The sequence below is a fragment of the Pseudopipra pipra genome, chromosome 3 (assembly GCF_036250125.1).
Source record: "Pseudopipra pipra isolate bDixPip1 chromosome 3, bDixPip1.hap1, whole genome shotgun sequence".
In the NCBI taxonomy this organism is placed as follows: domain Eukaryota; kingdom Metazoa; phylum Chordata; class Aves; order Passeriformes; family Pipridae; genus Pseudopipra; species Pseudopipra pipra.
This window is the reverse complement of record NC_087551.1, coordinates 41698102-41721973: the sequence shown is the minus strand read 5'-3', so window position 1 is coordinate 41721973 and position 23872 is coordinate 41698102. Positions and strand designations below refer to the sequence as shown.

General features: G+C 42.3%; 1 protein-coding gene across 2 annotated transcripts in view; it reads left to right on the top strand.

The window, feature by feature from the left end:
- Positions 1-5944: 5944 nt before the first annotated feature.
- DISC1 (DISC1 scaffold protein) overlaps positions 5945-23872 on the top strand; it is a 191330-nt gene continuing 173402 nt past the window's right edge. Inside the window, exon 1 of one of the 2 annotated variants that reach the window (XM_064648830.1) lies at positions 5945-6095. In XM_064648830.1, coding sequence (XP_064504900.1) covers positions 6014-6095 — 82 coding nt within the window. In that variant the 5' untranslated portion in view covers positions 5945-6013. Of the gene's footprint in view, positions 6096-23711; positions 23864-23872 lie in introns of those variants that run through there. The other variant, XM_064648831.1, reaches the window with a different exon arrangement.

The following is a 23872-nucleotide window of genomic DNA, read 5'->3' as shown; positions in this document are numbered from 1 at the left end:
TCTGGGATTTCCTCATTCTTATGCTATGCAAAACCTTTTCTTTTTTTAATTTAATTTGAATGTGAATTTGCAAGGAGAGTTGGCTTCAGGGGCATGTTCTGGTGAATACATTATTTACTACTGAAACAGAAAAGGTGTCTGGTGTAGCTGTGATGGGGTGGAGAGTGAACAACAAAGAAGAATGCAAGAAGAAGAAGAAAAGCAGAGTTTGCAGCTGAGCTAGAGATGAACCAGAGGTCGTAAGGAACAGAGCTACAGGAAATCTGTTCACTATGGCAGCAGGTGCAAGGGGTGAGCTCTCATACACTGATGTCAATTGGAAGCGAAGGTACCACACAAAGAAGCAGCTATGTGTAGACAGTGAGAAGCTGAGAGGCCAAGACAAGCAGTGAAAAATGGGTCAATTTGGAGCTTGCATGAGGGCTAAGGAAGTTGTTTGAGAAGGAAAGAGGCAGCAGCACTTCCATCAGTATAGAGAGAGTTTGTTAAAATTTGGTGGGATTTCTGATGCAGCATGTAATGCTGTAGCTTCACAGTTGCTTTCAACTGAACAGAAGTTTTTGGTGGAAAAAAAGCACAAAGCAGGCAGTAGCATGGGGGAAGGGAAGGAAGGCATAACTGGAGACGAAGTAGTGGAGGGAACAGGCAGGACCGTTTCTTTTTGCAGCTGTGTCTGTATATGCCATTATAACAAAAACTGGAAATTAAGAACTAGCAAAATGCTCCAGCTCCCTCCTGACTAAACTAAACTAGAGGATAGCCTTATAGTATCCACTGTTAGATATGCTTTTCTGTGTCATTTCTTACACCATCCATCTCAATCTAAATACCTAACTATTGCCTAAAAGTGCATTAGAGCAAACTGTGGGGGGTATATTTCTTTGTAAGCTCTGGATGTCTCACCATGTCATTTGGATTAGACCTTACATGAAGGACACAATTCAAATAGCATTAAAACCCAAGAGGACTATTTTCACCTAGGAGTATTTGCTTCAGAAGTCTATCTGCTTCCTGCACCTCTTTCTCCAGGTATGCTTAAAGTCGTCAGTAAAAACTATCTGCCATCTCCTTTCCAATGGTCTGACAATTTAACAAGCATGATTGTCCAAAAGCAGCTCCTTTCTGGATAAAGGAACAGATTGGCATGTTCTGTGTATACACACACACATGCACGCACATTCACACATACACCCGACTGTCTTCCAAGGTAATAAATTACAGCCTGCTGAGTATTCTAGGAGGTAAGGCAAACTCACTTGAAACAGTAGTGATGAAGTTTGGGATAAACTTTAACTTTGGAGTAGATTCAGAGCAAATGCAAAGAACTCATTAGCAGTGTTTTTTTTTGAGTACAGATCATGCCGTTCTTCTTTTGAATATTCCTTTAGAGAAGAGGTACTTTTTGGTAGCTTTGGATTAACTAGCATCTCTTGAACCTCTGCTGTTCAACATATAAGCAGCTGAAACAAGTCTGCTGCTGATGCTGAGTTATTTGAAGTAGCATGAACAAGAGCTGGCTGCAAAGAACTGCAGAAGGACCTTGTGAGGTTGAATGACTGGGCAATCAAAAAACAGATGAAATTCGCTGTGTATAAATTGAATCGACACCTACTAGGAAGAAAAATCTTAGCCTGTCATATAAGATAGAAAGCTCTGAGATGATCACTGTCACTGAGAAGGAAACCATGGCATTAGTTACATATCTGAGAACATCAGTAAAGTGTGTGGCAGCACTCAGACAATCAAATGTTACAGACCATTGGTAAAGGAACACAGAACACAACAGGAAACATGGAGATGGCACTGCAGGAATCCATAGATAACCTGCACCCTTACTTAGCCTTCTCATCCCAAAAAGCAGAAACAAAAATAGAGAGGGACAACAAAGATCATCAAAAGTTTGGAGCAGCTTCTGTACAAGGTCAGTCTGATTAGCTTAGCACTGTGCAGTTTGGAAAAGGGATTGCATGATGCGTTAACATATAGGAAATCACCAGGGGCACAGACACAGTGGGAAAAACCTCTGTTTCTTAAAGCACAAAAATCCAAGAGCTCTCAAAGGCAGGAAGCCATAGCCAGGCTCAGAGCATGCAACAGGAGTTGATGCCTTGTGCAGCAGGTAGACCTGGGGAACCCCTCACCCATGGATGCTGTGTGGGCCAAAAGCTGAAGTGGGCTCAAGGCGGGGGCTGGCCAAGCCCTTGGAGAGTGTGAGAGCCACTGCAAGTTACTGACTCAACTAACCAAACTGAGCTGAGGAAACCCCTCTGCAGATATTGGTCAGAGGGTGGGAGAGCCCAAAAGGGAAGTGTTGTGTGGGCTGCCTTGTTCCTGCTCTTGCTGAGGCAACTGCCCTGGCTGCTCTAGATGGCCCTTTGTCTGCACCCATATGCTGCCCTTTTACAACCAATTTCCCCCTGACTGATGGGAGCCAGCACTGACATCATCTGAGCCAGATGCACTGCAGCAAGGCTGAAGGAAGAAGGAGAAGGATGTGGGGCTATTTTTGGCATGTGAGGCCCATATGCTTGCTGTCTTCTCTCACAAGTCAGGAAGGGCACAGACTAGAACAGGAGGTCAAAACTCCTTTAGAATGTCCTGTATTTCTTAGTAAATGGACTGGAACCAGAGAAGATCAGTAAGTTGACAGTTGTTAGATAAACCTGGGCTTTTTTTAGTAACTTTTCTGAATGTTACGGAAACTTCCTTGTGCACAGGATGGTATATTTAACGTACAATTACATTTCCTGCATCTGAGAAGGCAGGAGCATCCTTGAAGATTAGGATGGATGGAGGTCATCTTGAAAAACGCTGAATTCGTGTATATGGTTAATATAATGGATATGATGATCCACGATTGAAGCAGGTACTACTTTAGCAAAGTTAATAAAAGCTGTAATCAGTGGACATTCATAAGCTTATATAAAACTTGTAATTAGTAATATCAATAGAAATAAAACTGTCAGTAGAGAGTTACTAGGGGTAACAAAAGGTGATGTGTATGTTAACTAGGGAGGAGAAGATACACAGGAAATGATGGAGGACCAAAATGATATAAAACACAAAACAGGAAAGGGGATTTTAGCAGAAAATCATGTTGTTACAATGATATGTGAGCTCAAGGTGACAGTCTTGGTACAGTGATCTTAGAAATTGTTTACTGTCTTGAAATTATTTACTGTTGACTCTGGTAGGCAGCTAATTCCCATGCTTGCTCACTCACCTTCCTTCTCTTGCCAGATGGGAGAGAGATTTAGAAAGGTAAAAGTGGAAAAAGTAAAAGTTACAGGCTGAGGTGTAGACAGTTCAATAGGTAAAACAAAAGCTGCATGCACCAGCAAAGCAAAACAAGGAATTCACCACTTCCCATCGGCAGGCAAGTGTTCAGTCATCCCCAGGAAAGCAGGGCCCCATCATGCGTAGTGGTGACTTTGGAAGACAAATGCCCTAACTTTGAATGTCCTCCCTTCTTCCTCCTTTCTCCAACATTCACTGTTGGGCATGACACCATATGGATAGTCATAAGGAATATCTCTTGGGTCTTTGGGGTAGCTGTCCCAGCTGCATCCCCTCCCAGCTTCTTGTATATCCCAGCCTACTTGATGGTGGGGCAGTGCGAGAAGCAGTGTGGGCAGTGCGAGAAGCAGTGTGGGCAGTGCAAGAAGCAGTGTAAGCACTGCTCGGCAGTAACTAAAATATCCCTGTGCTATACACTAGTCACAAACCCAACACAGAATCCTCAACAAGCTACGATAAAGAAAATTGCCTCTATCCTAGCCAAAATCCCTGTATATATATAGATGATAGCACCTTGCAATGAAAATAAAAAGCTTGTGACATCAAGAGATGTGGAGTCATACGAAAGAAATGAAAATACATACACAGCATTCACAGAATCACAGAATATTCTGAGTTAGTAGGACCCACGTGGATCACGGAGTCCAGCCCCTGGTCCTGCACAGGACAGCCCCAAGAGTCACACCATATGCCTGAGAGTATTGTCCAAAGGCTTCTTGAAGTCTGTCAGGCTTAGTGCCGTGACCACTTTCCTGGGGAGCCTTTCCAGTGTGCAAGCATCCTCTGGGTAAAGAACCTTTTTTGTAGTATCCAACCTAAACCTCCCATGACACAGCTTCAGGCCATTCCCTCAGGTCCTGTCACTGGTCACCAGAGAGAAGAGACCAGTGCCTATCCCTCCACATCCCCTTGTGAGGAAGTTGTTAAACTGCGATGAGGTCTCTCCTCAGTCTCCTTTACTTCAGGCTGAAAAAACCAAGTGACATCAGCCACTCCTCGTATGGTTTCCCTTCTAGACTCTCCACCATCTTTGTTGCCCTCCTTTGGACACTTTATATAATAGCTTTATATCTTTCTTATATTGTGGTGCCTCAAACTGCACACAATATTCAAGGTGAGGCCACACCAGTGCAGAGAAGAGTGGACAATCACCTCCCTCAACTGGCTGGTGATGCTTTGCCTGATGCCCCCCAGAACACAGTTGGTCCTCCTGGCTGCCAGGGCACTGCTGACTCATATTCAACTTGCCATCGACCAGGACTCCCAGGTCCCTTTCCCAGCACTGCTCTCCAGCCTCTCGTTCCCCGTTCTGTAGGGACCTCTGGGATTGCCCCATCCCAGGTGCAGAATCTGGCACTTTCCCTTGTTGAACTTCATACAGTTGGTGATTGCCCAGACCTCTGATTTGTCTTGGTCTCTCTTCAGGGCCTCCCTGCCTCTGAGGAAGTCAAGAGTTCCTCGCAATTTTGTATCTATCATCTGCAAACTTGCTTAGTATCCCTTCAAGTCCTGCATCCAAGTCATTTATGGCTACTTAAAGCCAATGAATACCATAATAATTGTATGCATGTCTTATTAAATTCAGCAAGTATCTGAATGCAATGCAGTGCCAGAGTAGGGCTCACTAACAGTTACATGATGGCTCTAAGACACAAGCAATGCCTAGTATAGCTAAATTTGAAAGTAAATCATTTCCCAAGAGTACGTTTGGCATATACATTTTGCTTAGCCAGATCCCCGTGATGCTGGGATGTGCGAGAGGGAAACCATAGACCTCTGTACATGTAACATAGGTGGTGTCCTGCACCTGGAGCAGAATAACCCCAAGCACCCATACAGGCTGAGGGCTGACCTATTGGAAAGTAGCTCTGTGACAGCAGGTCAAGGGAGGTGATCGTGCTCCTCTACCCAGTCCTGGTGAGGCCTCAGCTGGAGTGCTGTTTCCAGTTCTGGGCTCCACAGTATAAGAGGGACATGGAGCTCCTGGAGCAGGTCCAGCAGAGGGCTGCAAAGTTCAGTAAGGGACTGGAGTATCTCACCTACGAGGACAGGCTGAGGGAGTTGGGCCTGTTCAGCCTTGAGAAGAGATGACTGAGAGAAGCATCAATGTATTTGAGGGAGGAATGCCCTCACTAAAGCTGGAATGCCAAGAAGATGGAGCCAGGCTCTTCTCAGTGATGCCAACCAATAGGACAAGAGGCACTTGGTGGAATTCTTTATTGTGAGGGTGACTGCACGCTAGAACACATTGCCCAGAGAGGTTGTGGAGTCTCCTTCACTGGAGATATTCAAGAACCATCTGGACACAATCCTGTGCCATGTGCTCTAGGATGACCCTGCTTGAGCAGGGAGGTTGGACCAGATGACCCACAGTGGTCCCTTCTAACCTGACCGATCCTGTGATTCTTCATCCCTCCTAACTTAACGGCGGTGTCCCGCAGACCCGAGAGAGCAGAGACCGTACAGCCCGAGACCACTGCGCAAGCAGGAACTGGAGGGCCCTTGTTCTCTGGATCTGTGCGTGCGAACAGCCCCGGCCCTACCGCCGCTCCCGCGCCGCTCCCGCACCGCCGCCACCCGCACCACCCTCCGGAGCCGGTCCCGCCCGCCGCCCTCTCCTTCCCCAGGGCGGCGGGGCTGCTTGCGGCCCGCCCCTGGCGGGGAGGGGCCGGCGCCACGGCCGCTTTCCGCCCCGGTGTGGGACCGGGGGGCCGGGATGTGGCGGCCGCAGCCCCGGTGTGGGGCGGGCGGTACCGACAGGCGGCGCCGCGGCGGCGGGGGGGACGCGGCGGGCGCAGGTGAGCGGGGCGGCCCGAGGGAGCCGCGGGGGTTGCGGGGGAGGGCGGGGCGGCCGCCGGCGGGAAGGGGGGACGGCGGGTGCCCGGCCGGGGAGCTCCGGCGGAGGCTGTGAACGGGCAGGGGGCGACTGGGACCCCTGATGGGGCCGGGAACGGCAGCGCTTCGCCCTGCTGGAGGGGCCGGGCGGCTCGGCTGGAGGTGCCCTCGGGAGAGTGCTCTGGGAGAGTCGGCAGCCCCGGGGAGTCGTGTTGAGTATGGAGGGAATTTACTAATGTTTTGGTTTGGGTTTCTTTTTTTGTTTGTTTGTGGTTTGTTTTTCTTCGTAAATAAAACACGGATATTTCATTTCAAAGTCTGAAAGTTTTAGGATTTTATAATGTTTCCTTTTTTTTTTTTTCCTAAGCCCCCGGTGGTGTTGGCATTTGTTTCACAGTAACTGTAGTCTAAGAAACAGTCTTGCAACTTTTAAATAACAGAACTGGTTTTTAACTCAAAAAACCCCTCGAATTTCTCTTCGGCCGGTGAACGCAGTTATAATGATATGAAGATGTATAATTTGGTTTTTTGGTTGTTGGTTTGTTTTTTTTTTTGGTTTTTTTTTGATGAACAAAAAGAGGGAAGTAATGGTGCTCTTAGAAGAGTCAGCCACATAATATCTCCAGTCTTGGCTTAAGGAAGAAAAAGGAAACTGCCATCCCAACGAAGACTCTGTGCATATATACTTATAAATAACTGAATTTTATAAGACCGTGACCTCTAACGTGGATGAGCTGCTCTCCTCCTCCCTCAGAGCAGCAGCAGTCAGCTGTCCTGAGCTAGGGCTGCCCTCATTACCTGTACTGGTGCTGGCGAAAGGCTGGAGCCTTGGGAAATTTTGGAATAAAGCACTTCACCTTTTCCAGGACAGCTGGTGAAGAAAGGTGTATTGCTCACCGGGTGCATTTCTGCTGTTTTTTCATCTTCCTTGCCAACGGTTTAATAGAAAACAGCTCGTTCGTATTTTGGTAATCCAGGCTAATCTTTCTGTACAAGTGCTTGAGTAACTTCTTGCTATACTCTTAAATAGCAGTTTAAGAGTTGTGCAGTGAAGTGCTTTTATAATAAAGGTTTTCACAGAATATGCTGCAGAAGGTATACAAGCTAGTGCTGCTGGTAATTAAAAGTAAATGAGTTTTCAAAGAAGTGACTGAAGTACTCTGGGATGCATTATCTCTGCTTTTGTCCTTTCTTATTTGTTCATTTACTTGTCAATTTGCAATTGGCCTTACGGTAACTCTTGAAAATGGGAGAAGTTCTATTTTATTAAACTTTTCTTGATGTTTAAATACTGAAGTCCCTTTAATTATGTTGTATGGGTATTCCCTCATGTCATTGCTGAAGTTAAAATTGCTGTGGTTCATTCTAGGAAGATATTAACAGTGGTTTTCCAGTTGAAGCTACAGTACATTTTTTACTATTGATACTATTGTGAAGCTGAAAAGTAAGAGTGTTTAAATATTTGATTTAAAAGTTAAAAAAGCTGAGTTTAGAGGTTTCTGGTTTCTTAAAATATTGTGATCGTGGCATTATGCCACAAGGGAATGTGCATGAACCCCCAAATGCTTATGCACAGTGTTTTGTACACTTGAGATTAGGACCATGTCCAACTATGTCTTTTTTTCTTCCTAGTGCTTGATACTATCAGAGTTATCAATTTTCTGTACAGCTCTTTGAGATTGGACACTGCAAATGGCATGTTCTCATACATGATACTGATAATTGCAGTGCAGCAGCACTCTAAAGAAACGGTCACAGGCAAGTATTGTATTGCCACTGGTTTCCTCCCTCTTTAAATTTAGATAAATAATCCTTTGTTCCTGTCAGTAAAGTGAAGTCAAAACTTTGGGCCTAAGCTGCTGCTGCTGGAATTGTAGTGGAGCCGTGAAAGAAAAGAGGATTTATTAGCACCAGGATAAATTAATTGTGACGAACAGGAGGACAGAAAGCACTGCAAACAATGTTTTGTACTGACAAAAGGGAAAACCCTAAAGGTTAATTCTGACTTTGTTCACAAATTAGGCACACTCGGTTAGGCTTTTTTTGCTCACCATAGCTTGAGCCTTTGACAACTACTGAACCACCTGACCTTTCAAGTGAGATTTACTGGAGTGTGTGACACCTCACGAGTGCTCCTTGGGAGTTATGATTTTTATTTTTCTTCCCATTTCATTATCGTGTTTCTTTGAGCAAATTGTCTTTCTAATTGAACAGAGACAGGCTGTGACCTTTTCTGGTTTTGACCATAATGCGTATTAATGACTCCTGTGGAAAGGGGTTTCTGTACCTCCTTTGGAGTATTGGCCTCCAAGGTGAACAGAAAGGAACCTGCAGAGTTGCCATAGTGATTTCCAAGTTCATCCTTAGCATCTTGTGTCTTTTTCCAGAAAGCAGTCCTTTCATGCTGTGTCACTTAGATTAGGATTGAACTCAGGATATGTTGTAATACTATTCAATATTCTTGAAGGAAAACTGCTGAAAAACCCTTATGTATTCGGAATGAATGCGCCTTTTGTAAATCAACAGTCACACGAGATAAAACTTGGCCCTCTCGCACTGAAGAAGGCTGCTGTGCTTATGTTAGGCATGGTAGTATCCTTATTTGGAGGTGTTTTCTTAATTCTGTGTAATGTTAACATTATTTAACACTTTTTTCTTTTTTTCTTCCTCTTTAGCCTATAGGCACAGATTGCATTAACAGCTCATCTGAAAAATGCTTTCAGGGAGAAATGTTTCTTTATCAAGCCTGCTAGCTACTGCTGCAGTGGAAGCTGAGATCCGCTCTGGACATACTTTGTTTGTTAAACATCAGTCTTCTGTATGGAAATTGAATTAGCAATTGACATGGAGTTGCTTTTCTATTTATTGATGCTGAGAATGTGAAGTGGCTTAATGAGTAATCTGAAGTCTGCAGGCAGAGGGGTGAGATCATGTGCTTGCCTCAAGTAGGGTTTCTTTGTTCAGTGTGATTCCTTTGGGACATGCAGAATTTGGATTCTGCCTCCCCTTTGTATGTACTGTAAAATGCTGCTTGCTCTGTTTCAGACCCTCCTTCATCTTACAGCCACGCTTCCTTCCAGAATAACTCTTATTATCTGTGTGTGATAAATTTCTAATTGGGGCCTTGCTGTCTAATGAGTATGATCGATGACAAATTCTGTTCTTTCTCACCCCCTCCTCCCTTCCCCTCTTGCTGCCTTACAAATAGGTGTGTTAGTTGTGTGACCCTGATGACAGGGTAAATTGTCTAATTACTCTGCTCTTTTTACCTTCCGTCACTCTGTTTATTTGTAACAGTGACAAGTGTAAAAAAACCCCATCTAAATATTAGATTTTACCTTGAAAAGTAAATATTTACTACATAAACAGCTGTGTACTCAGAATTAGGGATGGAAAGTGGAAAATGCATTTTCTTAGTAGTGCTTAGTGCTTTAGTTTCAAAGTTGTATGCATTACCTGTATTTATGGATTGAATGAAACAGTAACCAAGTCAGAATTAACAGAAATTTGCTAAACACACTGTAGGTATGCTCAGATTATAAAATCTCATTGGAAAAGAGCTCTGTGGGAAAAGTGACTCCTGGAAAAAAAGAGCAGAAAGAATGTCGTGTGTGAACTTTCCTTGTTCTCTGCAGTGGCTGAAGAGCTGGTTGTTTGGAGGGGTTTAGTGTGCTCTTGTTGAAAGTTTTGCTTTGCTGGGCTGAGAGGTCAGTGAGGCAGGAAACCATTAGAGAGGAAAATCTCTTAGTAGGGAAACTTTGAGGCAACCTGTAGAGCAAAGTCAAGAGGTTGATAGAGAGCATTCCAACTCTAAACAGGAATGGAAGGGTTAGTAGCTGTGGCATTGGTGTAGCTTTTCAAGACCTTGCTTAAGTGTGAATAATAATGGAAAATCAGAATCAAATGATAATGATGTTTTCAATATGTCTGTAGGTAATGAAGTTTGTCAATGGCTTCATGATCATCAGATCATGGCCAGGCTTTGCGAATGAAGATTTGGGAAGGGCTCTACCCATGTTTGTTGCAAGCGTGCTGGTGGCTAAAAAGGCCAATACGAGACAGGCACGTCCGATTGCAAAAGGCACAGCAGAAAGACTCCTTAGGTGGTATATTCTGCAAGACACGATTCTTTCTGCGTTGTCTTTTCTCCTCAAGAGTGATCCTGCGTGCGTTCTCAAAGGCATCAGCAGCATTATAGATGGTGTGTCTCCAGACCTCCCGATTGGAGGCCAGAGTAGACCAGTTATGTTGATCAATATGGCCAAGGTTGAGATGTTGTTTCAAGGAGTCTTTATATCTTTTCTTTGGGGCTCCTCTCTTGTGGTAGCCAGTGGCAAGTTCACCATAAAGCAAGATCTTAGGGAGGCAGTGGTCCTTCATCCTTGAGACGTGTCCTGCCCAGCACAGCTGTGACTTTGCTGATTAATGGGGTGAGCAGCTTAGTCCCTAGCTCAGCTCATCTATCTGACAGCACTTTGAGTTTAAATCACCAAGGTTTAAAGTCTGAAAAATATGTTTTGAGCATGAAAGAAGAACATTCTTAGGGTCTTCTTGTTTTGTTTTTGGAAAGCCATAAAGTCTCCAGAGAGCTTGGGAAGGGGAAGAATAGGGTTTTCATGCTACTAAACTGCTTTCATGCTGTTTTAGTGGGATGCTTAAAGTATTTTGCTACCAATCTTTAATGATATGTTGGTAAGCGTCCTTTCCACTGACATACCAGCTTAGTCTTATGGGTTATCACTCCTGTAGATACGCAGGCACCTGGAATGGTGCCTAGGAGAGACTACTTGCAAGGCCAGATGCTTATAGCCACATGGTTTTCCTTTGTGTTCCTAATGCTTGTGTTCTGGTTGTTCCCCTTTCCCACACACATAAATACCTTACTTCAGGGAAACACCATGAGGTTCCAAGGAAGGAACATCACCGAGCCTGTTCAGTGTGGTAAATCCAGGCTGTCTCAGCTCCATAAAGTATCTGACTCTTTGTTGCAAGGGCTAAGCTGATCATATCAAATTAGTTTTCTCCTCTTGTTGGAGAGCATGGCTTTGGGAACAAGAGCTTTCCGTTCTCTTTTAGGATTTTGGACAAGGATGGTAACTGAGGCAGGGATGAGATTGAATTTCATTGTGCTGGTCTAAGTTCCAGGTGCTTCCTGTTGCTGATGGCCCATGGAGACCCAGATGATGGAGGGAAATGGGCAGCACAGCCATTTGCTGGGGCCTGGCTGTTCCTGTTTTGTGAGTAGTGCATTAACCTGTCAGTATTTGCACTAACAGCTCAGGCTGAGCTGTGGCTGTGTTGCATTCCTAGCTCTGCTCTTGCAGAGCCATAGGCACACAAATCTTGGGAGAATGTGACAAACACCTGCTGAGTTTGGTGATGATTTATATTGCTATAGTAAGAGTTCCTTAATGGTAGCATCTTTTTTGTTGCTGTGTCTCCAGTGGGAGTGATACGGATAGGGTGCTGATATCTCTGCTTCGGCAGTGGTGTGGAGTCTCAGAAGCATGGGATGCTCTCGGACACCCTGGATGGTCCCAGACTATGCTGCCACTGCAGTGGGGCAGCACTGTTTTGCCAGGGAACCATCCTGAAAACTTGCTCCCGTTCTGCCAGAGCCCTTGTTTAGGGGAGCAGTACATTTTTATTTGCTTAGAGCTGTGAAATCTTGAGGAGACCCTCACTGAAATTGAGTGAGAAGGGCCTGGTCACCGTTGCCTCAAGTGCAGCACCAGAGCAGCTGAACTTCTGTGTGGTTTTGCTCCCAAACTAGTTAATAATCAACAGGTATTGTGTTTCCCTTTTCTGTTGGGAACATGGTCATGGAGGGACAGCTGCTGTAGTGTTCCCATGCAGGTGATCTGCAGGGGCCTCGTACAGACTTGGCTATGAGAAGAGCTGCTTCACTTAATAGTTCCCTTTGAGCGGTGCACCAGAGCTGGATGTCTGCTTCCTGTGTGAATGAAGATGGAAAAATCCACTTTTGCCAGGGGTCTCAGATTGCTGTAAGGTCAGAAAATATCAGCTTCCACTTCTTTCTTTCTTTGCAGCAAGCAATAGCGATAGGGTATTTGTTTTTTTAGCAGATTGAGAATTTTCCTGCTATCGCACCAGCTTTTGCCAATGACAGAATTTTCCATGGAATCATCTGTTCTAGGGTCAAGTTAGGAACCATTTCATGTTAGCCAAGGTGTTTTCTGCCCACCTTGAATATAGTTACGAAGTACATTTGTTACCAACTTTTTCTGTATGAGGTGGCACTGGGAGGTAGTAACCAGTGTTGCTGTTTTGGGAAGAACAATCCATAACAATTCTGATTGCCCTTTGTGAAACCTACTGACTTGCCCTGTTGTTCTTTAGGGCCTTCTGTTTATCCTTTAGAGTGCAGTTAGTAAGGTTTTCCATCTGGGTTGAAGAGTCTGTATATTCATGCCATTTACCTTCTGAATTAATTTCATATAATTTTAAAATAATTTAGCTTTGTTATGACTAGTGACGGTGTGTAGCAACCCTTTGGTTGTGCTTCTGGTGAGTGTGGTGTGGCACTGAATTTCCTGATGAGAGTTCAGACCTTTCTCCTGAATCTGGATGCACACATCTTCTTACATTACTGCTTTGTGTGCTGCCCTTAGTGAAACATTCTGTGCTTTGCTTGGCCATAAAATTGAAAGCCTAGGTGTTATGTGTAGCCTTAGCAAGTTTAAATTGTCTGTGGTTTTAATGCTGAGAGGCCAGTATGACTGTTCAGTGCAAGCCATGAGAAGTACATGGGGTTGCTGTCTTTCTTCTAGGTCTCTTAGAAGTAATTGTTCTACATGTTAGCTGTCTAAAAGTGATCTCTAATGACTTGAAAATCATGATATAAAATATGAGAGGAGTTTTTAAAAGGAGGATTACAATGCAGGGAGCAAGTGGGGAATAATACTAGTAGTAATAATAATCAAAATCAAACAGACCAGCTAAAGACAGTGCAGAGGACAATCAGGAATTCTGGGTAGCAGCCTGTGTATGTATTTTGAGCACCAGCATTGCTTAGTAGTGGAAGAAGAACAAGACCAGCCCCAGAAATCCCTCAAAAACCAAACCAAGAAAGAGAAGAGGAGATATAGAAATAGCTGTATTGCTGCTTAATTCAGTTATATGGAACATACACACCTCTGTCACACTTATGGCTGCCTGATACAGCTGTGTGGCAGAGTATTCAGGTTTGACTTTTTCCCTGCTCATGTCATAATCAGACTTCATGCTGGATAGGATAGTGGCAGTATTCCCTGGGCAGAGGTGGTCTTCCTCCTTGCCTTGCTAGGAAGTTTGTGTGAGAGGCAGGTTTTGTTGCAGCTGTTCAGATGTGATGTTAGATTTTTCTCTGTGTGTAATGCCCTTGGAACCATTTAAGGGATTATGTTTTTGAAAGGAAAGTGTCTTCAGAGAGTTATAGTCTCACAGATGGCTCCGTCTTGTCCTCCAGTTGGCAAGCAGCCTAGGAAAAGGTATCAAAATAATTTTTAATGTAGTAAACCAAATAATGCCTTGAGAAAAATGCTCTCCAATATTTGTTACAGCCAATAAAAAAGCCTCAGTAATAAAGATTTTGTGAAATAACTGCAGTACATCAAAGTGACATTGAAGTGATGCTCATGAGCATTGTTTAGTCACCAGCTAACTACTAAAGGCCTTCTGCTGTGGAACAACTGGAGTTCCTAATGTTCTTATGCCTTACTGTGTCTGCCTTGCTTAAGGCCCTGACCATCACCAAAGCTCGTGATTTCTGTGTGTGTGTATGATGGATGCTTAAATGCTGTTTGAGAACTTATTTATTTCTAGTACTGAACTTTATTCTGAACTTTAGTCATTGAAAGTCAGCTGTTTTCAGCTTCCAGGATGTGATGGAACTATTGTTTTTTAACTTACTTGTGACTCCTTTGTGGAGTTAAATCAGATAAGTTGCTTTCTTGCAAGATGGCATGCATCTTCACAAATGAAACTCTTCAACTTTTGTTCTGTGTACAGTTAACTAGTGGAATATCCTGACATATATATTTAAATCTTAGAGGTATAATAGGATAGTTTAGGTTGGAGGGAGCTTCAGATAGTCTCTGGTCCAATTCCCTGTTCAAAGCAGGACTAACTCTGGGGTTCTGTCAGGTTGCTCAGGGCTTTATCCTGTTGGGCCCTGAAAAGCTCCAAGGACAGTGCAACCTGCTCTACCTCTTGGCTGCTCTCAGGATGAAAAAGTTTTTCTTAGTATCCAGTTGGAACCTTTTTTGTTTTAAGTTATGCCCATCTCTTTCTTGTCCTATCTCTGTGTGCTGCTGTGTATGGATTGCTGTCATCCTTGCTATTGGTATGTAGCATCTTCAGAAAATTGTTACCAGTAGAGGGTAATTAGAAGGTAATTTCTAACATCTTTATAAGTCTTAGAGTAGCACACTTGGCATTCTTTGATTTACTTTCCTTTCTATAGCATAAAATAGCACTGTACTTAATGAAATTTACCATTGCTGCAAATATATCTTTATACCCAAAGAGGGCATTCTAACCTCAAAGATGTTCTTAGTTCTGCCTTCATGGCTTTCTTTGGTGCAGAGTCCTTGCTTATGACTCAGACTTTAAGGTAATTTAAGTTCAAGACATTTCATATGTTTTTGTTCAATAAAGCACTATGACACTTTTATTGTACAGAAATGAAAATGCATGTATCTTCTTGATATCTCTCACAATTTTATTGTCATCTCTTTGTTTTTATAAGGCTAGTCATGCAAGGTGTTCCTGCTCACAGAGGTTTGGAAAAAGAGGATACTTTCTAGGTTGTGAAACTTTTGCAACTATGTTCAAAATGCTGTGAGTTTTCCTTTTCCCCTAGTCAGGAAAAAATTTAAAAGGTTTCCAGCATAAAAGTAGCACTGTTTCACTCAGAAATGAAAGAAGCCTGTCAATTAACTACTTATGTCTATGGACTCTCTTAGTGGACTTCTTTGACACAGATATTTTATAAATTTTTTCCAGTCTCAGATCTGTGGATTAGTATAGACTTGTTTCAGTTCGGAGTACACAGGTGTAGACAGGTTCAAGTCATTATGGCTAAGTTAAGCAGTCATCTAAATATGATATTTGTATTTGCTTCAAATTTCTGGTGAAAATGTAAGTTAAACCTGAAATTTCAAGTAAAAATTCATTGGACAGGATAGCATTATTGCCGAGTCTGCCTCAGGGGGGACCTGGGACTCCAAGGTTTGATAGTTTAGATAATATAAAGATAAAATTCATCCAAGTGCTACTTTTAAATCTCCAATCTATTCCATGAAGACGGGAGTTCTAAAAGTACAAAGCCTTAGGTGTATTCTGGTAGTAAAAATACTTATTTTCTAGCTGTCTTTCAGGAGTCCTGTTTTAGTAATTTTTCTGTCTTGAGCATGCTTTGTGACTGGGGTAAGTCGTATAGCTTCTCACATGGCCTGCTCTAACCACAAAGCAATGCGTCAGACCACTGCTGTACCTCAGAACTGATGAGATCAAATGTCTCTGAAAATGCATTGCTTTCCTTGAAAGGAAGCTACAGCAGTTCTGCCTGCTACTTCTTAATAGTAATACTTGTCAGGAGTATTATATGTAAACCTGAAAGAAGCAGGGGAAGAAATCTGCTGCTGCTGCTACTACACTAGTAGTACCCGTGGACCTGTCCCATACACCTGAAAGGGTTAGGCAGATGTGAGCTACCTTGCACAGGATTCTGCTAATCCTGGATTCAGAATTCAGGTTTTCTAAAACAAGTAATAAATTAAAAAGAAAAAAGTATTGGAAGTAACGAGCTAACCATCTATATTTATTCTGGAAAACAATTTGAATGACACTCAAAGTTTTCCTCTGCCAAGCTTTTTGTTACTGAAGCGGATCTATTCAGGTGTGCATGTTTAACGCCATATGGTACAATATGCACCTTTTTTATCCACTTAAAATGCTAAGCTGAATCTGGAATATGCTGACCTAAAAAACTGCTTCATTGGCTTATTCTTTTAATAGAGAGAATATTTTTGAAAGGCCAGTCTGATTTTTGAGTGTACTTCTCATTATTTTTTTAACTTGAAGTATTCTGCAGAAGACTGTTTCATTACAGTATCACACAGGCGCCTTGGCACCCAAGAAACATCTGCAAGCTATCTCATATAAGGGTACAATTTCCTTAAAGGTTAATACTATGCTTTAATGTACCTAGGTAACAAAAGCAGACAAGTAAGGCTCAATGAAAGGTGGCAGATCCTAGGGCTTTGTACGTAGGTAGTAGTACTTCAGTGAATTACAAATAGCATGTAACAGAAATATGTTAAAAAAAACTTAGGGCAAAAGTATGTGCTTTTGTTGAGCAGCATAGACATGTGTTAATAAGTGAAGTGTAGCCTGTATTATTAGGTAATATATGTTAGCCCAGGGAGACTGCCAGAGTAAAATGTGGCAGGTAATTGTCTTGATTTCCTAGACATGAATAGCAGTGATTTACAGTCATGGGAAAGAAGCTCTTTCAAGAGTGTTTTCATTGAGATGATCTCAAAGGGGATGAATGGAGTCAGTGTGCCTTTAGAGTGAGGTTTGGTTTAGATTGTCATACAAACTCTTGTGTGTGCTGTGAAAGAGGTAAAAGGAGCCCTGAGAACTGGCTGAAGTCCTGGTAGCTAAAAGGCTGAGCACCTGTAGGGAAGCGATGAAATCAGCGAACACAGCTGAAGTGGGGTTGGGTTCCTTTTAAATGCACCTGGGGAAGACTAGAAACTTCTGAGCCCTGCTCAGATGGGAAGTGTGAAGTAGGAAGGCTCTCTATCTAGGAAGGGATGGGGTGGTCTGAGGAGCTGGAGGGCCTGGAGGCTCATAGGAAGAGGATTTTTGGAGGTAAGTTGAGGCATGCTTGTTTGCTGTTGTGAGAGGAATGCTGTCAAGGGGGATGAAAGGAGGCTTATGCATTTTGGGGTCGGGATGAAAAGAATAAACTGGAAAGGACCAGGGAAGTGGTATTGAGGAATGATATTGGGAAAGAGGGTATCTCTCTGTGGCTTTGAACATTGTTTGGGAGCTTTGTTATCGCTCTAGACTGTGTGGTGTGAAGTGTGACCTATGCAGAGTTTGGTCAAAGATCCAGGGCAGCAAATAGAATGATTTCTGGATTAATTCTCTTTTTCACTTGAAGAAAAATGAGTGCTTGGTTTGAGAGAAGTAAATGGGGAGCGAGGATTGAAATGCAATGGAAGTTAGTGTAAAATAATGCAGGGTTTGATGGGAGCTGTGAGAAGCGTGTGCAGTGTTGGGATGGAGACAAAAATGAGTAAAGTGACAGTCAAAGTAAATATTGGTGTTGGTGATCTCCTCAGTCTAGAGTCTGACTGGCTGCTACTTGACTGTATCCCCTGATCCTTGTCTGCTTCTAGTGGAAGTCAAATGGCTTTGACTGTGCATGAACGTGCTTTGGTCCTGTTGAGTCTTTAGTCATGGTGTCAGGCACACGGGGTAACTCTCAGCTCCTGCCTGGACATGAGTAAGCAGTTGCTCAAATCTGTGCTCCTGCAGTACCTGGTGATGTGGGTTGGAAATACCAAGTTTGTCCTCTAATGCCAGGGCTCACACCTGGGAAGGTATAGACAGCTAGCTGTCTAGCACTGGTGGGTGCCTTCTTTGAGTGCTCTGTGACCATTTCTTGAGGTCTTCTCATCCTCTGTATTGATTGCCATTGTTGCTCTGTGCTGCCATGTGTGCTACATTCTGTAGTTCAATGCCATTGCCTTCTAGAGAGAAACACTGTTCTTGGAGTGTTAATTTTTAAAAATTCTTTTTAAGATATCTGACTTGTTCTAGGCAGAGTGACCTTCTGTCCCACTGTATTTAGAAGGACGAGTGATTTCTGCTAGAAGAGAGGTGTTCTCGCCAGTGGTTAGTATTCTCCTGCACTTGCAGCAATATCTGCTATAGTACTTCTTCCATAGCTTGTTCATACATAATCTCAGAATTTCCTGACCAGTCTACTTTTTTCCTCCATGCTAGAGGAAACTGATATAGCTCATGTCCTCACTTTTGTGTTCTCAGGCCCAATAAAACAAACTTCCAACTTCTGTTTTGTCTGTCTACAGCCTTGGGTAAGGTTTGTAAAGATCAAGCCATATTCTCAGCAAAGGTCTCAAAAGGGATATTGTGTGCATCTTTCCTGCGTAGCCGTGAAGGTCTCCAAGGGAACTGCAGTCTGCTTGCTGGAGCACAAAGGTTGACCCCTCACAGGTTATAACATCTGCAGGCTGCTGATGATGCTGAGTAATCTACTGGCATTCAGCAAGGACTTGTGTTAACTGAAGTTGCTTGTGTCGCTGTTGAGGATGGGAGAGCAGTGCTGCAGTCTGTGCCTCGTGGGTTCAGCTGAGAATCTTCATCTTGCCACTTGGAGTGGCAGTTTATTGTCAGCTGGCAAAAGTACAGTTCACACAGTTGCTGCTGCAAAGAGCAAAGAATACCTGAGTACAGAAATTTTGTTGGAGCATAAAGAGTTGCAGGGCTTCATGTGAAGCCCTGGGATTTTCATTTCAGGGGTAGCAGGGTGAGGGACCAGCACCACTTTTTTTGCTTTCCTTCTAGCTACAGGTTGGCCTTGTGTCCTGAGCACAGTTGTAACTGCAGTTTGTGTTCATGCCTGGCTTTTATAGTATCTTGTATTTAAGCTGCATCCTGGGGTGGTGTGCTTTCTGTGGGAATTTAGTGCTCAGGTTTCCTTGTGTCTGGAGCTCCATTCCCTCTCCATTGTTGCCTAGACCTCATGGGCATTGCATCTGACAGCCAGACTGGGGCTGTAAGGTGAACTTCTTTCATCAGGCAAAGGAGGAGTATTTTTCCTGGGACTGATATTAAATTGTAAAGCTAAAAGAATTCGGACTCCTCACCCTTGGCAATATAGGAACTGCCACGTTGTTTTATTTTCATTATAGTGATCACTACTGAGCTGTTAGGAGAAAATTACTTTCTATTTCAGTAAACTCAATTCTGGTTTCAGACTGACTGTGCATCAGATGCTTAATTTGGAACCCGCTCTCTTGGTGAAATTAAAAATTCAAATCTCCAAGCTGGAGCACTCAAACTGTGCTTGAATTAGAAATTGACTGCTGTCAATGTGCTCTCACACTTCACTTTTTTTTTAAAATTCTTTCCCCCTCCCCCCCGATGAGTTTTATATTAGAGTCTTGCTGTAGATGATCTGACTGAGCAGAAGCAGTGGGAATCCATGCTGTCACTCTGTAGACAGAGTGATGAAAGAGAAGTGTGTTGTGTTAAATAGACCATTCTTGAAAAGGACTGCTGTGTACTAATTTCGCAGTTTCACGCGTTTGGTGAAATACTTTTATAAGATATGATTGCAAACCCATTAAGTGTTGTTTGCAAATTAATTTATGACCTAAGCAAACTTCACAGTTTCTATGCAATATCCTTGCTCCCCTATTTCTGTGTAATATTTAAAGCTGTTGTCAGATCTTGACTGAAAGAACAGGGTGTTCTCTCCACTTTAGACATTTGCATGGGCTGCCTCTACAGAATTTTGCATTGAAACAGGGAACAAAATGTTTTTTCTCCATGAAGAACAAGAAAATTTACACCCCCCCCAACTCCTGAAATAAGCATTGATTTTTCTATTGTGAATATTCTCTGTAGGCTTGCAACTTGTGTGTCCATCTGCCTCTTTGAAAACTGGATAAATTATTCTCAGTTATTTACCTAGAAGTTAAAGAGAATTATACTTAAAGGTTTGGAAAAAATTGGGCTGGATATTTGTGGGGAAGTGCCTTCTGTTATTGACTCTGCTGAAGGCACCCAGTGCTGGTACTGGCTTGTTCTTCCAGACCTACTTGTGTTCTCCCCCCACGGTGTTTTGTTGTCCATCAGATGGTCGACAGGATGGATTGCTGAGCTGGGTGTAGGGTAAGTGATGACTGAGGAGCCTAAAAACTGTTGTTAGGCAGCTAGTTATGTGAGTTTGGCAGTTCTAGCTAGCCAAGGTGGATATCCGTGGGTTGGGTGAAATATATCAGTGGGTTGTGTAAGGAGGTTTGGAGAGTGATTTGGGTTGAGGCTCATCAACCACAGATGAATTTGGAAAGTGAGATGTAATAACAGCTGGAGAATGAGAAGTGTGAGGAGTGTCTGTAACAGGATTACACTGATGTTAACTGCAAAGGTCTTGGGCTTTCCTGGCTTTTTTTGCTTGAGACTTCTGTAACAGTAGTTTTAACAGAGGCTATGTTGGGATCAGTGCCATCTTATTTTGAATATTTAGTGGTATCTCTGAAATTCAGCAAATGAGTCAAACTGTAACCGATTAAAAACCTGCAACATTTTATGTATTTCTATGATTTAGGAACTGAACAGTAATAGTTATTGTCATGTCAGAGTGATTAATCCCTCAGAATGGTTCATTTTTGTTCCTGATAGGTTAAACATTTGTGTATGTGTTTGTAAATAATAAATATTTTCACCTCACTTACTTTGTTTGTGTACAGTTTGATGCAGGTGTTTAAGGCTTCCTTAACAAAAGCAGCACTACAGAAATTGCTTGGAGCAGTACTTTGATAGTTGGCTTTGAATATGACTAAATACCTTTTTGTCCCCACCACAGTTACCACCCACAAATGCTGTGAAGGGGAATTTGTTATTCTAATAAAAATCAGTTGTAATATATGTGTATTCAGATAGTCGAGCTATCTTTAAAAACTGCATATATAATTTCTCACTTACTTTCAGAAAGGACTTGATGAGCTTCCAAACATTTTGCATTACATGCTTAAAGCAGGCGTGAGGAGGTGATCTAAAATAAATTAAATGATTGTTGTTCTTCAGCATCAGGCTGGGTACAAGAGAATGTGCTCTTTTCATCAGTGGGAAATGCTCTTTGGCTTCACCTCTCCCTCTTTCATCTCACTGGTGTGGACTAAGATGTGAACAACATTGCTTTACAGCAGTAGACTATTTTCTTTTTCCCTATGCTCTGGATGTGAACTGTTAGCTTTTATGAAATATTGGTCATCAGGAAAGATTGCTGTGGTGAAAGAGCTGTTATGATTATTTCTGGGCTTTCATAATTTGAAGTAATTTGCACATACTTGCCATTAGAATATATGTTGTATCATCTTCTAAGATTGTAAAATATATTTTTTTAGAAGTTGATTTGTAATATTACAATCAAAAGGCTCTTCCATTTGGGACTTTACTCTTTTTCTAAATGTGTGTCTGATATAATGCATGAAACACTATTATGTAGGATTTAAAAATTACCTTCAGTTGTTTCCATTCTGATAGTCTTGTAGTTAATTGCCAAATGTTATTTGATGTTCTTGAAATTGAGAGAGTTATAAGATGAATTTGAGGCCTGTCTTTATTTAACAAGATAGCTGAATTGGTTCAGTGTAGTTTCTGTATCTGATGTGCAGACAAAGCAAGCTATGGTTGGGAGGCTATGCAGAGAAACAAAGTCTCTGTAACTAAATTTCAGATAGGTGATGATAAACAACTGAAATTAGAATAATCTTGAGAAAAGGGACATGACAGAAGGGTAAACAATGCCCAAAGAGTATGCCCAAGGTTATAGTAACTTCCTAGCTGTTTTTTGTGATGTCTGAGAGCACCGTGACTGCTCTCTAGCTGGAACTGGGGATCAGGCTGTGGCCACTGCCTTCTCCCTCCCTTATCCTTTGGGCAAAGGTGTGAGTGTTCATGTTGGTCCCAGCTCTGTCCGCTCTGCCTTGTGCTCAGGGGCAGCTACATTGGGGTGAAGGACTTGCAGCTCTCTCCTGGTAGCATCCTCTGGATGGGTCGTGGCTTGGACTGTAATCTTGAGGATAATTCAGACAGTGGTCTGTTCTGGTATCCAGGTGGGTAACTTGTGCTGCTAGACTCACTGGGAGACAGACCTGGAGTCCCTAAAGGAGCTGAATGCCAAATGTGCTTAGAGGGTTACCTGCAAATGTGAGGACTGCAGAGATGTGTGGGTTTTGTGTGAACTTGTTGAGGATACCGGAATTGTACCCCTTTGGCTCTAATAATATTTAGAATTGCATCCAGTTCACTTGGTGTGAATATCTAATGCTTTGGCCAATTTAAACCCTATTTACATTAGCTTAGTTTAAATTTGGTGTTTAAAGAGCTGTAATTATCTGTCTGCTTTAGAAATTCATAGTGATTTAGTGAGATCAATTTAAAACTGATTTTAATTAAAGCAGAGAATCTTTTACGTTTTTACAGATGAGGCCTGTGACTAGCCTTTTTAAATGGTGAGGAAGTATATGCAGTCCTAGAATGACTTTTTTCTGCATGACTGATTTCTTCTGCTGAAGTCAAATTTAGGCTGTTGTTTTGTATATAAGCTAAAAGAATTAAATTCTAAAGAACATTTTATTCAATTTTTTTTTCCTTGCTCCAAGAGTGGTTTCTGTTTGTTAGGACTTCTATTAAATTGCTACCAGTACAGCATTTCACTGTCTTTTTATTGCAGACAGGCCAATGGATTCTGTGACCTTTTTTACTTTTGATTTCTGTGATGCTTTTTTCCTCAGACAAAAGAGAATGTAAGAGATAGCTGGGATATTCTAATTTATGGTGATAGGAAGCAGAATACAGAGGCCTAACTGCAGTCTCATGGTGAGATGTGCCACTATTCTAGTATATGGAAAATGTATCAACTGCTTTTGTTGAAGGTTATTTGGAGAGAATGTAATGAATGTTGGGAAAATTCTCCTGGAAAGTTTCAGGTCTAATGCTTAAATTCTTGTACAGGATGTCATTGTAGTGAGGTGTGTATGAGACCTGTGTTAGGAGTTGCTGAGTAGTTTAGATTATGTGCACATCTGTCAATGTAAAAATTGACAAAGGATCGTGATGAGAGATGAACATTAAATGTAAAGAAAAAAATCTGAAACTTGTGTTTTTGGAAGAGCTCTGTGTGTGGGATATGAATATATCTAATACCTGAGATTCTGGCAATTTGATTCTGTTTCAGTGAGTAGAGGGCAGCTAGTAGAGGGCATAATTCAGCTAGTCATCAGATCCCCTTGAAGGGTGATTCCGGCAAATAGGTCCAGTCAATATGTTTCCGTGATACAAAATGGATGATAGCGCAAAGCTTGAATTCCCATTATTGTGTGCAGGACAGACAAATGGAATACCTTTTAACTAGCAGTAAACTGAGAAACTGAAAGTAGTTGCCATATAATCTTTCACCGATAATATATATAGAAATATACAGAAAACATAGACAGGACATCAATTCTGATGTCCTGCTTTTAATGTTCACTGTGATTTATATCATGGGTTTTTTTGGTTGATTTTTTGTTTGTTTTCTATTCTCTGCAAACAGCAAATTTATCTTTTCATCTATGTAAGTAAGGTATGTGTGGAGAAATAGAGTTATCGAGCAAAGGCCCTTCCTTAATGATATTAATACTTCAGTAATGCTAGAAAGCATTTGTTTTCTAGGACTGATGGTTCTGCATGCAAAGCTTCTCCTTTAAGTCTGTGTTTTGCACGATAGGTAGTACCATAAATCTAAATGACAACTTCTACAATATTTCATTAGACTGATATCTGCAACCACAAGGTGCTACAGAATTGCATCTGTTCTGGAAGCAGAATCTGAACCACTTGCTACTCATACTATTAAAGCATGGATATGGACACAAGAAACTGGACACAAGCAACAATAGGTTATGAACAAAATTTCTTTGTGAGTATG